We start from the raw sequence: 16532 nt of genomic DNA, 5'->3' as shown, positions 1-16532 counted from the left end.
AAAAACAAAACAAGTGTTTGATTACTGCATATCCAGTTTGACCATGTCACCTGACTCCAAGGCCAGGAGACAGAGGTGCCCACTGAGAAAAAAAAACAAAACGAAATCTTTATTGAAGACACAGTCTGCTTTCAATTAGACACCTATTACACCTGGAGATTAAATATCTGCTTATCTTTTCAAAAGGTGGATTAGTTTGTCTGCAGATCTACAAGGCTTTATACAAATATGACAAAACAACCTCCCATTATTGGAGTATTAAATGTGACTGTTTTCCATTATAATTTTGTAAAGAAATACTCATATATATATATATATAAAAACTAAGTATGAGCTTATCAGACACTCCTCTCTTTTTTTTTTATAGTGGAAGCAGATTTTAAAATTCAGTCAGCTTAATCTTTCCTAACCGCCACTGGTGAGCTGACAAAAATGCACTCTCTTTTTGGTCTCATCTATCACAGCACAGCATTAGCCTGAGCAGAAAATAATCACACGCCATATCAGCACAGCACACCATACGAAAAGAAAACGTAAACGCTAAGTGTGCAAAAACCAGAAAGGTTAAACGTCTTGTTCAGTCGACCTGGCTCATATCTCCCAGCGCCGTGAACAAATAGAGTAACAAAACTGTACTCAGAGTCATTTATTGAAGGTCATCACTACAGTGAAAAGCCACAGCGACACTAGGAATGAATGTAACTAAACGTGAAATAGAGCCGCTCTGCCTTTTGCTCCGTCGACACTTGACGAATTGAATTTGTACAAAGGGGATAGTGACAAACGCTTCCTGTGACCAAGCATGACTAAGTGCAATTTGAAACGCTGCCATGCCAGAAATGTTCAAATACTCTTATAACAGTGTCTGCATCACAAATTGAGTGGGGTGAGGAGGACTGACATAAAGTCTGTTTAACTGATATAAACAGGAGCCTTCAGTTGTGCATAACTGTAATATAACAACTGCTGTTTAGATAAAGCACAAAAAAATGAAATCCAATGTATAGCTGATGAATCATCGACACTTCATTAACAAATTAAATCTCTAGTAATACTGACAGCCTTGTGGTGGCATTACTACTAATATGAGTGCTGACTCTGGGTAATGACAAAGACATCACTCGGGGTCTGTGTTACAGCTTGCAGCTGTGTCCAACAGCAGTAGTGCAATTGCTAAAACAATCCCTCCTCGATGGCGTTCACTGTGGCTCGAAAAGAATAAAATATGGCAGCTTTTTAAAAGTTGTCAGCAAAACTATTAAGATAAGCACTGAAGTTATCAGACCTCACAGCATAATGAACCAGATGAACATGGGAATGCAGCCATCTACTCACAAAGTGGTAGATGGAGAAACTGTCCACATGCATCAAACAGCACATTAAACCAGACAGCTGCAGTCTAAGTCTCGACTTGAAGTTTACCTTGCTCGGGATTCTCAGGTTCTCCACAGGACTCAGGTCTGCCATGCTCTCCTGGGGGCTTTTCAGGCCCTGCCAAAATAAGATCCAAATTAAAACTACAAACAACAGGTAGCGTTAACGTTACTCTTTGTGTTTTTATTTTTAATCTGTAACTTGTAACAAAACGTCATCAGCACACTACTGCATACAGCAAAAAGTGGAACTGAGGGGCAGATTTCTGAAAGCGATATGCTCTGTTGTGTTCAGTGTTGACCAATTGCCAAACACTACTGCATGTGCAAACTGAGAACTTCCTTCTATCCGCCCAGTTCCCTTTATTGTGTTGTTATTGTTGTTGTGTTAAACTTTCACCACCGGGGCGTGAGGTAAATTGCTATGTGCATGCCTTATTTGCCTGAGGTAAACAACTGAAACAGCTTTTAGTCTGGCTGAACGTTTCACTTAATGAACCAAACGATGAGCTGTCAAATTAGCCAGTTAGCTTAGCAGGCTGTCATGCTAACTACCGGCTCCTGTCAGAGACAAACAGCCGGTAGCGCAGTTTCTGTACACCTGCTGTGCTCACCTGACGGGCCATAAGAGACTTTATCTTCTGCATCGTAAGTCCAAGTTGTATCAGCGGCTAAAGAAATGAATAAAGCTCCAGCTGTGTCTTGTTGTCAACAGTGCACCTCCATCACTACGAGAAGGAAGCCATAGTTGAGTCTCACGTGACTGGCAGGGCAGGAACCGGAACGTTGCAAAGCTTTATGGGAAATGTATTTTTTAAGAGCCAGTGCTCGTGCTCTTGCCTGTCAGGCTTTTCACACGTATTAAAAATGAAAGCATCTGGACGAAATCCAAAGTACATGTTTTTATAAACAGAGAAAATTAAATTTTAAAAAAAATATGATAAAATATAAACATGGCGTCAAAGATTGACACTACAGTAATGTACTGCTGCCATACGCCACTGGATGGTAGTAAATTAACAGAGATAGTACACAGCAGTCATCTAACCTCCTTGTGCCAAAATAACGAAAATATGGGTGCAAATGATAACAAATTTAAAAAACAAAAGAAACACAGTGGCTGTATTGTTTTTCCTGAGATGAGGCTGCCATGGGACACTGGAATAAAACTGAGCCATCATTAACGTTAATGGCAACACATATGCTTATCTTTCTCTTACATGGCTTTAGGCTGAATCTCTGTATGTGGATTTATTCAGGTACTTACAATACTTTGTAGAAGTCTTGAGTCACACGACATTTATTTATATTTTGCTGGAAAACTGGGAAACAGGTGCAGCAGTTTATTGAGGTGTGTGCAAACATACACAGAAATCCAGTATGTAAGACAAAAATAGGATTTATATAATTCAAACAAGCCTTAAAGTCAATATTTGGTATTAAAACATTTGTTCTTCAACACACTGTGAACTCTCTTAGGTAATCTTTCTTGTAATTTCTTTAGGTAGTCATCAGGAATAGTCCTCTGTCCTTCTATACCTGAATGACATTCAAAGCTCTTTTTGTGACTGATAGTGTTTCACTGTGTGTTTCTCTCTCCAGGTTTGCTTTTACTGCACTAGCAGGGTGTTTGGGGTACTTGCCATGCTGAAACATGAAATCTTCACCAATGTGCTTCATTCCACCATGTTGCATGGCAGATCAGTGGCTGTACTTTTCTGTGTTCATAATTCCATCAATTTTGACAAAGATCCACAACACCGCGGCCTTAAATAACGCTCCAAACCACGACAGACCCTCCCCTGCTTGTTGGTTTTTGTTACAGATGGCTGTGGACACTCACTGTGGTACCTCCTGCATACATATTGACAACAATATGAATAAAGATCAGATTTGGATTCATGACTCCTGGACTGATTTTCAGTCCAGGTCTGTGTAATTTGGCATTCCTCAGTCATTTCTCTTTGTTGCGCTTCCTCAAGAATGGCTTCTTGACGACTACCCTTCCACTGAGACCATCTCCGAGAGCGAGAGAGCAACTGAAAAAATGCTGAATTTTTTTTTATTGCTTCTTAGGGACATGACTTTCAAATGTTCATCTACTGTAGATACTTTTTAGGCCTTCCACTTTCTTCCACTTGTTCAGTTTTCTCATTGCAGCTCATCCAGTTGTGCCAAATTTTTGGGAATCACCTTGTTGGTGCAAAAATACTACTTTTTGTCTGTCACCTGTGTTGTCTTTGATATTTTTAAATTACTCAACAAAAGAAATGGGACCAAATGATGTTTTTAGCAGCAGTCTGCTAGTAACAAAGTGCCTAAAGATACAATTAAATACAATGCTAAGCAGTGTCCTATGTGCAGACACAACACTGGTTCATCTATTGAGTTAGGTGCCTTTTTTTAATATGTCTGAATCATAAATTAACCTAACAAACAAACAAATGAACAAACAGTCCTCTGACAATGGTCAGGTAGAAGGACAACACTGCAAATGAGAAAGTCTGTATCCATGGAAGAAAAATATAAAGGAATGAGGGGCGGATCAAGACTTTTACACATTAATGTGCACGAGTTACATATTAACATATACACGTTTATATGCTAATGATTCTATAAAAACAATTAATTAGTAAAATATAACGTGTGTTATAATGTTGCACTTATTATCAGTACACCACATGGGCGGGTTTCCAAACAGCTCCAGGGTTTGTTTTATTCCTAAGAATAAAGTAGAATGATTTCCTTTAATTCTACAGCCACTGTCTTTATGTCTGTATTATACACATTATATACATACAGGTTAACACAATAAAGTAGGCTTTTCTATTTTTGGGATGTTGTAAATGTTTAGCGCAGCAAATTTACTTTCATGACCAAGAATTTGCCCGCTGTCATCAGTGCCACGCAGGTTCATCTCTGCCAAGCATGCAGTTATGCCTGGCTCTGCATTGTAAACTGTTCCAAATAATTCCCAAAACAGCACACACAGACCTATTCAGCCTGCTTTGTAATTGCCCCCTTAGGTGTTATGTCGGGCTGTGCTTGGTTAAAAGCAGGCAGCTTGCTGCACACAGCAGGCACTGCGAGCTCTAGTTCCTGGTTAATGATGCCTCAGGCTATTTCCCAGTCAAATGAAGGTGAGGTCGCTCTCCTTAGGGTGAATTTACTCCACTGTTGTTTGTCAGGCAGTCATCCACAGTGTGGAGCCTCCCTTTAAGTATACACTGAGACGGAACAGATGGCAACCCCTACCCGGAGATGCCACCACAAAGACACAGCGCACTCGGCTGGTCAGTTCAACAGCTAAAATTAGACCAAGATTTAATAAACAACTTGTTGTTATGCAGGAGAGCATCGTGATATGTCACACCTTAGAATTCAGCAGGAGTTCTAGACTTAGATTTTTTTGTTTTTTAATGTTCATGGCGTAAAAAAGAAACAACTACAGTTTGATAATAATTTACTATAGTAGCCAGCATTTTGTGCTATAGCATTTCACACACTGAAAAGATGCACTCAGCATGGTACCACATAATGAGTATACAACAGTTTGGTAATAATAAGCTGCATAATAGTAGAAACAAATGTTCCTTTACGTGATTCATTCTCCAAGGTTGGCAAACTTGGAGCATTTCTAATGAGCTGCATATAAAAATTTGGCCTCCGCTTTCTGAATGAATCACTCTACTTCTGACTTTCTCTCCACGCTTGCCCCTTTATTTGTATTTCTGTATTTCCTCTTCTGTCCACAACACATATATGTATGCGCGCGCACACAAACAGGAGCAAGCGCACACCCGTTTCTATCTACTCGTGACAAGGTGTCAGCGGGAGCAGGTGGAGGGCACTATGCCACATGCTGAACCATCCGTCTGTCGCTGCCTATCTCTATCAGGTACACAGCATACCAATACAGCGAGGCTGAAAGAAGCTAGCGCTCTGCAGCAGTGTTGGGACTGAAAGCACAACTCTTGCTAGGAGAGAGATTACAGCCAAGACATCAGACAAAGATGGACTGTGAAGCAACAGAACAACTGACAGCTTTGCTGGCTTCAGCTATTCTTTTTTTCCAGGAAGTGTGAAAGAACAAATGTTCATTTCAAGCCATTACTGCTTTTGCCTTTTTACAAAAAAAAGGCAAACTAAAGCAAAAATACAGACATAATTGCAGAATTCGCAGATTAGAGTACATTGTCCTTGTTTGATGTCAGCAAACAGTCCATACTCCAATTGACCAGAGTAGTAAACAGTTATATTTTTAATAAAGTACAAAACAAACATGTGAATGCAAACTGTACAATAATGAATTCCTTATCATTGTCTTTTCATTGAGCATTTCATTGTGTCCATTATGAGAAGAGGGAAAATGCTACATTTGGGGAAGCAGGGCTGAAAGTTTTGATAGGAATAAATAGATTAGAGTGAAACATAGAAATAGAATAATATGTATAAAGAATCTGCTGGATAATCCATGTACAATATTTACAGTTAACCTGAATATATATTTCGTACTGCATTAATTATAACACTTCTCACAAAATATACTCTCTCAGCAGGGAACGCTAAATTAAAATGATAATATTCGTGGGGTTTTTTTTCATCTATAATGTGGCAATTTCGGCACCTTGGATGCATCACAAGATCTTCAAAATAAGGTAAAACTGAATACTTCTAACTTGCTTAGTTTTACATAATCTTCACCTTAAAACAGAAAACAAAAGGGTTTTAACTTCAGTTATGCTTTCACAGAAAAAATAAAAATGAGCTGAACATACATTTTCATTTCACACCAATGTCAGCAAAATACACTTAACATCCGTCCAAAACTCTCGTCAACAGCAGTGCACTATCAGGTTCTGTAATCCCACAAGTCTCCTTCATCCCTTGTGCAAAAAACCAGGCCACCAAAACCAGTGCTTCAGGCTTTGATAACAGAGACTTAAGAGAATAAAGCTACAAGGAAATCTTCAAGTTAAACCATTTAAAGTTCCATCTCCGCTCTCCAGCCAGACTTTACTTCAGCAAACTGTGACTCGGGGTTTCAGGAACGTGTCTGATCACATCGTAGATGGTAGTATGCATATCTTGAATCGATTCGAGACGAGCCAAAGATCTGCACGATGCCTGGTGGATTAGTTGTACGGGCAAATTAAAAGCATTAAAAAAACAAAGGATTTTGGGAAAAAATGAGTGTTGCTGCTTTGCTGGTTGTGAAAATACCTGTGTAGATTCCGTCTTCCCAGGTATGGAGACGAACTCGTAGATGCCAAAGTCCTCGGTTGCATCCTCGTGACCTGTTGATACACATTTTGATAAATCAGAGCAAAAATTTTGCCACAGTAGAGCTGTTAATGTGTAATCCCTGTCAGACTTTATAATGGCATGGTAAATTATATGATGTCATAAACCTAAAAACATAAAACTGCTCTAATCTCAATTAAATTCTCCTTATCTTGTTTGAGTTAAGGTAAGTTAAGTTGTTTAGCTTTCAAACTTGCTTTTTTGAAGCTGATTTGTCCAGTAAATGCCCTGTTCATCTAATATTTCCAATCCAGTTCCTTGTTAAATATGATATAATGCATGTGTATAAATAAATATGAGAGTGAATATTCTGGGATCCCTAATAATTAATGTTTTTGACGGTAACAAGAGGGCAAAAATGAGAAATCTGTGAACAAAAAAGTAGTTTACCTGAACGATGTGGTCGTTTCTGCTCTGAAAACGGTCTGCTCAGAAACAAATACAAATGTTAATTGAAGCTTATGTGGGGAAAAGACACGATGGTAGATTTTTGAATTAATTTCATAATAAAGGGTCTTACTTGTTGTAAATGCTCATAAGCACTGGTGATAAAAGAGAGGGGAACGGGAATGAGAAAGAGAGAAAAATATAAAGTCACGCAAACAGAAGCGACAGCATAACAAATGTGACCTTCACTTCCTCAAATAAAGAAGTTACTTTGCCCTTGTTTCCTTTAATCTAACATTTGCAAGTCATTTACATTTTCCCAGTAACATTTTCTTTTTTTTGTTTTTGTTGTTTTTTTCCACATGAAAAAGTAGGCAAACACGGGTGTTACAAATGACATTAATTAATACCATTTCTAATTACATTTCAAGTCAAAATGACTGCTGTGGGAAGGTTTATTAAATTCCACATGCAAGAGCTCGGAAACCAGGAGGAAAGTAAGATTGAACTCACAGGGATTAAAAGCAAATATGGTTCTGTAAGAAAATGTGCTCGCCAAAGCAACAGCAGAAAACAGTATCTAACCTCTCTTTGGATGACAGGTTCTCCTGAGGAAGAACAGCAGCATACAGCCAATGACAAAAAAAGAGCAGACAGTAATGACTGCCAGCGGTGATACAGAGCTACCCTCTTGGGTGTGCTTCTCTTTCCCTGTTAATGAACAACAGTCACATGAATGATACATGAACACAAATTTGAAAGTAAGCCAGTTCTGTAGGAATGACAGAGTTAACAAGTTGGTCTTTGTGCCAGGGAGCAAAAAACGGCCCCCAATCTGGCCCACTGGACAGCTTTGGAAAACGTAAACTTTATTTTCATAGTTTTCCCGAATTTAAGATTCCTGTACAGTGGCCCTTCATACTTTAACAATGTAATTAACTAACAGATAAACAATTAACTTGCAGAATTATTCCTGTTATTTATTCCACTATTTACCATATACATTTTATGAATACAGGACATTCTAGCCAATGAGCTACCAGAACTTTTTTTGTAACTTTTTCTTTCATTTACTGAAGCATCATCTGTTTATCACATAGAAAAGCTGAGATGTGTTATTGAAATCGTGTTTTTGTGTCTTGCAGTGAGACAACTCAGGGATATTGAAGTTGGCTACAAAAACAAGCAAACAAAGGCTTTAGTGAAAACGTACTTTTCAGTTTAAAATGTGTTAAATCTTATGTATGATGGTTTTTTTGAGTAGCCGGTGAGTTCAGATAAAGGCTAACGGTATCTAGCTAGCTGTCTTTTAGGTAGCACTTTAGCTAAATGACGTTACTGAACTTGACATTTATAGCAGTTTCCTGGAAACTAATGTTTGTTGCAGTGTGGTTAAATAAAGGCTACCTGTTTAAGCTGTAGTCTCTTTTGTTTTTGTTTTTCTTAATGTGAGAAATTCAACCAATTTTATTTATGTGTTACCATTAATTAGCAGGTATCTAACCTAACCAAGGTACAATGCTAACTAACCAAGCTAGCAAGCATTAGCTGAAAATGTCGAACTACACTCTCTTATCCACAATTTATCTAAATATGGGCAGGTCAGGTGCCAAAATAAATACATAAATAAATCATCTCAGTATCCTCTTTTACAGACAGTCGGTATAGCCTTCCACAGTGGCTAACATGTCTGTAAAATCCTTGAATTTTAAAACTGTAATCATCAGAAAGAAATTTGGTAGGGTTCATAAAAGATTTCGATGTCAATAAAAAAAAAGGGCATCTGTTGACTCCTTAAACAACGTGTTAAATCAGTCAGTATCAGCAGTAATCATAAATGTCCCTTTCTCAGTATCACCCAGGCAACATATTAATGTTGCATTCAGCACACAGAAACTCCATATGCTATAAAACCTTGTCAACAAACATAACAGCTGTTATCCAGTGTTTACTTTCCCAGCCACTGAACTTAAATACATGCTGCAGGTACTGGAGCCTAGCAACACAGATATAACCTTAGTTTTATAATAATGTACTGTATATTTCATTATAGCCATAACCTGGTCTGACCTGTCAGCTTTTACGCAGTGTAATGCTCCAGTTATAGTATTTTATCTCCCCAACTGTTCCCAAAAGGTGGGCAGTGCTTATCATTGGCAACGATTATCTCGAAACGCTCACCCAGCTCTTCTGCGTTTGGCGTGACACACTGTTTGCAGAGTGTTTATCTCAGAGGATTCCCAAAACCTACCCACGCTCTCCTCCCTCTTGCCATGTTCCACCCTCTACCCACCTGTTCCCAAGCTGGCCACCACCAGAGTAAACTGGGCTTCGTCCTGCTTCTGCGTCACGTTGTTGAAGGCACGGCAAAGGTACTCTTCAGCCTGGGCCAGTCTGTAGGAGCGCACCTCTAGCCGAGGGCCCTCTGTGACGATCTGAGTTGCATTGCGGGTCTTGGAGATCCACACATAGCTGTTAGGTGGATTGGAGTCAGCCTGGCATTCAAAGAAGACCAGCTCCCCAGGGTTGATGGTGAACACCTCCCCTGTGCGCAGGCCCTGGACAGAGTTCACCTCAAGGTTGTAAGGGCCATCTGTATGGGCCGGTGGAGAGTGAGAAAAACATGACAGTTTGCTGGTGAGATGTTGCTTTGTGGGTAATTTTCATGAACCGTCCAGTTCTAAGGCATGATTGGGTAGCAGAGGAAAGCAGGGTAAGAAAAGTGAGTTTCTAAATACAAGGTCACAGGTTTGTACACGGAGTAGTGGGATAAATATGGGTGGGTATGTTGACAGTGTCAGTGGAGAACACTGAGACCTGGTGAGGCGGGGGTGAACTGGTGCAGCACTGAACATGGGCTGTCGAGAAAGCGCACTAACTTAAAATAAGAATTGTCTTTTTCCAACACAGTCAAGCATATTATTTATAAACATATTAATATACATTTTAGATAAAACCTAACTGTTAAATAACAAAATGATCTGTTAAACGAGAACTACTGTAGTAGCAATTAGCTATAAGTAGCAAACAGACCAGTTCACTATCAGCTGTTTTTTTATTGTATTTTCCAGTGAAAGCAAACATTAAGAAGGAGACCGGCTGTACTAGAAACTCAATACAGTAAAACTGAAAGAAACCGAGAGTGCTTCCTGCAGGTTGAAACACAAACACGATCTGCCTATGCAAACAAAAGTGATGTCACCGCCAAGATGAGAACAACACACACGACTAAAGAGGTGGAGGTAAAAAGTGCAGGAACCTGTAGACAAAACCTACAACGCCTTTCTTTTGTCACGCTTCAATACAAAGTCGTCTCTTTTGTAAAAATGTGAACACATTAAAATGAACACCCAGGAAAAATTACGCATGCAGTACGTCCTCGATTCAGCCTCATACTGGCACATCCAATAAAGTCTATCGGTGCATCTACGCCGTTTATAGTAGAACAGAGGAGCTCTGTGAGATAAGTCTGCTCCCATGCAAATACCATCCCATAACAGGCGCATGGCGTTTTTTTTGTTTGTTTTTAAGCTGATAGTAAGTAGGCTGATCTCACTAAAATTTACACATGACCCAACACTTCCAGCTATTCTGGAGAAGGGAAAACAACAAGGTTTAGGATTTAGGGTTAGAGTACAGGAACACATATGTGACATTTTAGATTTTTAATTGTTTCTATAAGATAAAAATCTTTATAAAGCAGCTCTTGGATGCGAACAAAGTCATTACAGGGTTCATAAACCGAAGAAGAAGCTACAGCTACTCACAGTAGACGTTGAGTTCCACAGCCCTGCTGTGTTGACCCCGGGTGACCGGGTTGCTGGCCACACAGTGATAACTTCCCTTGTCCTCTTTTCTCACAGGGCTGATTAACAGTGTCGAGTTATCTTGGGAGTAGTGGTATCTGTCACTGGGACCCAGTGCAACATTATCCCTGAACCACTTAAACATAACTCTTGTTCCGTTCTCAACAGAGCAAGTCCAGGTTACGTTTGCTTTGTCCTCAATGACTGCATAGGAAGGGCTCTTCTCAATGGCTGGATTGGACACAGGGACTAGTCGGTGGTGGAAGGCAAGAAACATTAATTAATATCCGAGCAGTCACCAATTAATAAAATTAAATAATGGGAAAGATAAGGTCTGAGAAACATGCAACTCACCATCTACGGTTACACGAACGGTTTTCTCCTCCTTCTCAATGTCTCCTGGTTTGTTATCATACTTTATGTTGATGCTCAAGTGATAATCTCCTTCATCTTTTCTGTTTAAGTTCTTGATTTCCAAAGAAAAGGTGGAGTTGTTGAAGACGAGTTGGTCACAATGCTTCATGTTACAGATTTCATTTGTTTTGGTGAATGTCACCAACATCCGGGTATTGGTGCCGCTCATCCCGGTGTGAAACCAAGTTCCCTGAATGTCTGCTTTGTCCGGTGAAAAGTTGGTTTTCACAGAGAGGAACACGGAGTCCCCTTCAGTGATGTGACTGACCGATGGATCAATGTGAATCAGTTCGGAGCTGACCTCTGAGTTGATGCAGGTGGTGGGAGAAAGTGAAGGAAAACTCAATTACTGCACAACCAGTGAAAGGTAACATGTTAGATTGTCCATGTGACACATCAGGTTTCATACAGAGAAACTTGTAGTTCTTTACATACATAAGGATTCCAGCAAGCTAATGTCTAACATTAAAATTACAATAGGCTTAAATGGCTTTTGGAGTGCTTGGAGGTTGAGCAACAAAATGTTCAAAAAGCACAGTAGTAAATTTCAGCATCTATAGGGGCAAGATTTGTACTTTTTCCACAGCTCATGTCTGGAGTTTTAGCTTCCACACCCTTCACTATGATAGCTAGCTAGTTGCTAACTTTTTTAGACTTCTCCTGCATTTCTTACAGTCACATTTTAAACTTTTACTTCTCCTTGTTTTCTGTACTAAACTCTTACATCAGTGCATGGCCAAAGTTTCGAATAATGAAGTCAACCAGTGTGCTGAGTGAACCCTTTGAGCCACAAACTCAGGATTCAGACCGCTTGAAACCATCAGTTTCTGACATTTTTTCCTCCTTTTTGGTCTGTATGATCACTCAGAGCAGATGACCCTAATATGGACATATCAGGCACGTATCTCTGGTTGTGAGCAAACCAGCCACACCCACCCCCTGTTTAAACTTTCTGTTCGTGAGGAGTAGGAATCAGAAAAAAAGCAGAAAATATGGGATAAACAAATGATTTTAAACTGTGAATAAATAAAAGCTACAGTAGTGGAGTCAAAGATTGGAGATGGAATTGATAAAGGTTTTTTTTCCATGACAAATGTCAGCTGAATCAGGAACTGACAAAGATCAAACTGAACCAAACTGAGCTGAGAGAGACTGCAAAATCGGGCAACAATCGTCTGTTTTGTTTGACAAGAAATCACTTTAACTATATTTTTGCCTGTGGTTATCAATATATGACACTGATATATGAGATGCTACAAAAGATGCACTGTTTGATGATACAATAGGCTTTTCTGTGTACCCCACTTTAAAGTTGACACTGTCACCCTTTTGTGCATGTCATGTGATAGAGAACTAACACGGATAAAAATACTTTCATTAAAAATGGAAAAATATAGGTCACTGATTACTGGCACTTGGTAAAAAATCTGATATTATCATTTGCCATTGCTTTATGTTGGAGGATTCAAATGTAAAAACTGGAGAAAATTGAAAGAAAAAGTTGTTTTTTGTAATTATTTAATGCTATAGATTCAATATATTGAGGAGACTTCACTTTAAAGATAAAGTCAGTCCTGTTTTGTCTGTGTAATCTGCAATGATCTGCATCCTAGTCTTCAAAGTGTCCAGGTCCTGAAACTGCTGTGTGTTAATATTGACCTAACTCCCTACGGAGTGACATTGTTGCCAGACGAGGATCAGGCTCTGTCTCTTTTATAGCAACTCGTTGCGAAACAAACACTTGAGCTGTGTGAAGTAACTACAACTGCTGATCTATTGCATCTTGTGGTCTGTTAAAGCTGCGGCCGGTTGCCGGGGCAGTTTGTTCACTAGTTACAGACAACCTTGAAAAACACAAACAGCCGATAGAGCTATCAGTGTTTTCCAGCGAATGCTGCCACTTCAGCCGGAAGGTCGAGTGGTTTTACTCAGCCTGATGAATGAATGATGTCATTTATTTACATTTTTAAATAGCCACATCTTTCCAAAATGCACTGACTTTTATGTGTGCTGTGACCTGTGTTCAGCTGACATTTTAAAGTTACGTGAGGTGAAATGATGGAGTCCGTTTGGATGCCAGGCCGAGTTAAGCAGCAGCATGTGAGTAGGCAGTGCTACTGTGAAACGAACTCACGAAAACTTCACAGTTTTTGTTCATAGTTATCTCTTTCAACTTCCTCTTTCTGTGCTCGAGTGTCTTTGTCTCGCTTCTGTTTGTGCATCTTCTCTTTTTTTTTTCAGCACCGAAGAAGCGTCTTGAAGATCGGCCGTGAATAACAGTTTCTACAGGCCGTAGATCAAAAAATTTCAACTTTGAATTCATCAAGACTTAATTAAGTTTGTGTTACACGTCATACTGCGCAATCTCGATAGGAAAAATGAGGGGGAAACTCGAGAAACTTTTTTGTTTTTCCTGTAAAGCCATATTTTCCCTCATGTCCCTTTCTGTTCCTCTGAGCTGTCATGTTTTGCTCATGTTGATCATCACAATAGATCTACTGTCTGCTGTTATGTCCTAAATAATGCATGCAGCACAAACACCACGGTGACACGTCCCATTCTTATAAGACCGCAGGCCAGTTTCGGTGTGTGTGTGTGTCAGTAGCAGGAGTGTGTCTGTGTTTACACCAGCCGAGATCCGGTGAAAAGGCAGAACGAGGAGGAGTGTGCCGAGCCCGCTCCCTCACTGTTGTCCCCAAACAACATGGATACTGTGGTGGTGATTACAGACACAATGAACTCTGAGGTGAGAGGGAAGCTTCGTTTGGTGGCCTCACCCCCCACGTACACACATACACTTTCGTGTGGAGACCCAAAAGCACCTGCCTCTTATCACCCTCACACACATCCAAGCTGTTTGGATACTAAATAGAGTCACCTCACCGCGCGTATCCGAACGCCACCATCTTCTGTCCTTATTCAGATAAGACGAATAGGGCTTCTGAAGGATGGTTGTTGATACAAACATCAAAGTAGACGGGAAGCCAAACTTGGGGGATTTTGCTGTTGGCTTCATCAGGTCATACGACGCGCACTATTACACGTTTGTTATCTCATAGTCACACTGCTGTGGCCTAGGTCACTTCTTCTTTCCAAATGACCCTGTTTTTATGTCTCTACTCACGGCCAGCAATAGAACAGAAAAGCTAATTCTGTAGAGTCATGCAGCAATGAGTATGGAAAGGACATGCAAAAGGAACCAGGATGGACTACGTGGAAAACTTTACAGCTCTGGGATTTTAAATACACCGTCGGGAGCTCGATCTTCTTCAGTTTAAAGAACTCGTCAACCAGTTTCCCAAATTATCACAAAATATTAATGCCAAGTTTTGCTTTTTTAAAAAAGGAAAAACACAAACCCCACTCTGGGTGTTGTTAAATGGAGTTCTTGTGCCTATAAAGATCCATATTTTAAGGTTTATATATCTTGAAAATGTGTTTCTTAAACAAACTACATCAACAATGTGAGTGAACATTTTTGTTACTGCACACCATGAAAACTTCCTCTGCTCACCCTTCAGTTTCTACCATACCAACCAAGCAAACACAGTAACCACAGCAGCAGCCATCACTACGCCAACACAACACTGACAGCTCGAGCACAACGTCCTGCCGTGACGACTCAACACACGCCGCACTCACCTGTTAGGATGAACAGAAGGCAGAAGGCAGAGCAGGCACACAGCACAGTTCTTCCTGTGGCCTCCATGGCATCTTATCCTCTGGGGATATGTGGGAATTCTGACAGGCAGTGCAAGGACTGAGGGATGGAGGAAGGAGGAAGGAGGAGAGGTGTGGAAGAGAAGAGGTGGTGGTGGTGGAGGAGGAGGAGGAGGAGGAGAGAAATGTGACTGGTTGTGGTGACATTTGCCAGGGAAATAAGAGGAGCTGGCTTTCCTGCATGCAGCTCTAGGCCCCTCCCATGTGAACCTAAGAGTACGAAGAGGTCCACATGGCTGAGAGACAACACAGTGTGTTCTCACACACACACACACACACACACACACACTGAGCTGCCCTCAGGCTGAGGATTTGCACTATATCAAAGGGAAGATGAGACATAAAACTCTAAAAGAGCAGAATGGAAACTGTTTCTTTACATTAGACCAGCTGTCTGCTGCTTCAGACCCCCGGGCTGTGAAATAAAGCCTTTACCTGCTAACACCACATAGTTTTGTTGGCTTAATGCGCTTTCGGCTGACATAACAGTCAGCAAACGCCACTCTGTGTGGAATGATTTTGTAATTCTAGAAATAACAGAAGAAGAAGAAGACAAAGCGAGTGATACTGGGGTAAGACCGAGGAATGTATATGCTTTCAGGAAATCTAAAGACTAAAATCAGAGAGAGATACACGTTTTCATATTGTCTGTGAACCCTGAGGATGCTGTGGGGGGAAAACGATTCCTTGGAGAAAAGCTGAAGGTTTCATCTTATGGCATTAATGGCAAATGGGAGCTTTTTTACATTGTTCTTTCTATGAGGAGACTGTGTCACCTTAATTTGGGTCATTTGCAAAGCACTTTTTCCTGTCAGTCGAGCGATCCCGCATACTGACTTTGTCTGAGAAGACGTTAAAAAAGGTTACAAATAGTCACGTGTTAAACACTAACACGCTTTTCCCACAGTGACTTGTGCAGAAGAGTTTTACTCTCTAGATTACCACCCTCATAAAGGGTTGGCTCGGGAATGAACTGCACAGTGAATGAATTAAGCCATTGTACGCCGCATAAATGAGTGCCTAGTTTGGTGATGGCACCATTAAAGAAAGTCTCTTTTTTTCTGCTGTCAAGCACTTAATCATTGGGTCCCTATTTACTGAGAAAACTGAAGACTGATTAACTGTTAAAAGTGGCTTTAATAATAATAACAACAACAATAATAATAATAAAGAAAAAATAAATCAGTGAAGATTGTTTATCAGAGCACATTCTTCGGCACAGTTTCAAATGGTCCCAGTTAATAAATCCTAATAAAATAATTCATTTAAACTAGATGTGGTTGTTGAAAGGTGCTGATAACACTTCAAAGACACAAAACATTGTTGCAATTGTCCTTTTTACTGCACTTTATTACAGAGAGCCTGCAAGCTTTCCATTTCACCTGTAGATGGGGTCAGCGCATCGTCTACAGGACAAAGTCTTACAGTGCCTGCAACAACAAGCTGCACAACCCTTCAAAATAAAACCTCTAGTTGTCACCTTATTATTATTATATTATTACTATTATTATCAGTATTGTTGTTGTTG

General features: G+C 40.1%; 2 protein-coding genes across 4 annotated transcripts in view; both read right to left on the bottom strand.

The window, feature by feature from the left end:
- vps50 (VPS50 subunit of EARP/GARPII complex) overlaps nt 1-2142 on the bottom strand; it is a 114102-nt gene extending 111960 nt beyond the window's left edge. For all 3 annotated transcript variants that reach the window (XM_025902313.1, XM_003457265.5, XM_005462009.4), the window contains exons 1-2: nt 1988-2142; nt 1423-1491 (exon numbers count right to left, since the gene is read on the bottom strand). In XM_025902313.1, the coding sequence (XP_025758098.1) occupies nt 1423-1491; nt 1988-2020 (102 nt within the window). In that variant the 5' untranslated portion in view covers nt 2021-2142. The remainder of the gene's footprint in view (nt 1-1422; nt 1492-1987) is intronic.
- Nucleotides 2143-5609: 3467 nt separating this feature from the next.
- Nucleotides 5610-15166, bottom strand: hepacam2 (HEPACAM family member 2). Its single transcript, XM_003457266.5, has 9 exons — nt 14927-15166; nt 11225-11587; nt 10832-11119; nt 9358-9657; nt 7650-7775; nt 7198-7219; nt 7068-7102; nt 6597-6670; nt 5610-6500 (listed from the first exon to the last, which is right to left on the bottom strand). The coding sequence occupies exons 1-9, from the start codon at nt 14991-14993 to the stop codon at nt 6390-6392; spliced, it is 1386 nt and encodes a 461-aa protein (XP_003457314.2). The 5' UTR covers nt 14994-15166; the 3' UTR covers nt 5610-6389.
- Nucleotides 15167-16532: the final 1366 nt, after the last annotated feature.

The sequence above is a fragment of the Oreochromis niloticus genome, linkage group LG22 (genome assembly GCF_001858045.2).
Source record: "Oreochromis niloticus isolate F11D_XX linkage group LG22, O_niloticus_UMD_NMBU, whole genome shotgun sequence".
Lineage (NCBI taxonomy): Eukaryota > Metazoa > Chordata > Actinopteri > Cichliformes > Cichlidae > Oreochromis > Oreochromis niloticus.
The sequence above is the reverse complement of the archived record's forward strand: the minus strand, read 5'-3'. Positions and strand labels throughout refer to the sequence as shown.

Excerpts from the sequence above, each read along its gene's own strand:
- hepacam2 (XM_003457266.5), bottom strand. The coding sequence starts at position 14,993 with ATGGAGGCCACAGGAAGAACTGTGCTGTGTGCCTGCTCTGCCTTCTGC. Across the intron at positions 7,776-9,357 it reads GGTGGCCAGCTTGGGAACAG|GGAAAGAGAAGCACACCCAA; the intron begins GTGGGTAGAGGG and ends GTTCATTAACAG. Across the intron at positions 7,103-7,197 it reads CTTATGAGCATTTACAACAA|ACCGTTTTCAGAGCAGAAAC; the intron begins GTAAGACCCTTT and ends GTTTCTGAGCAG.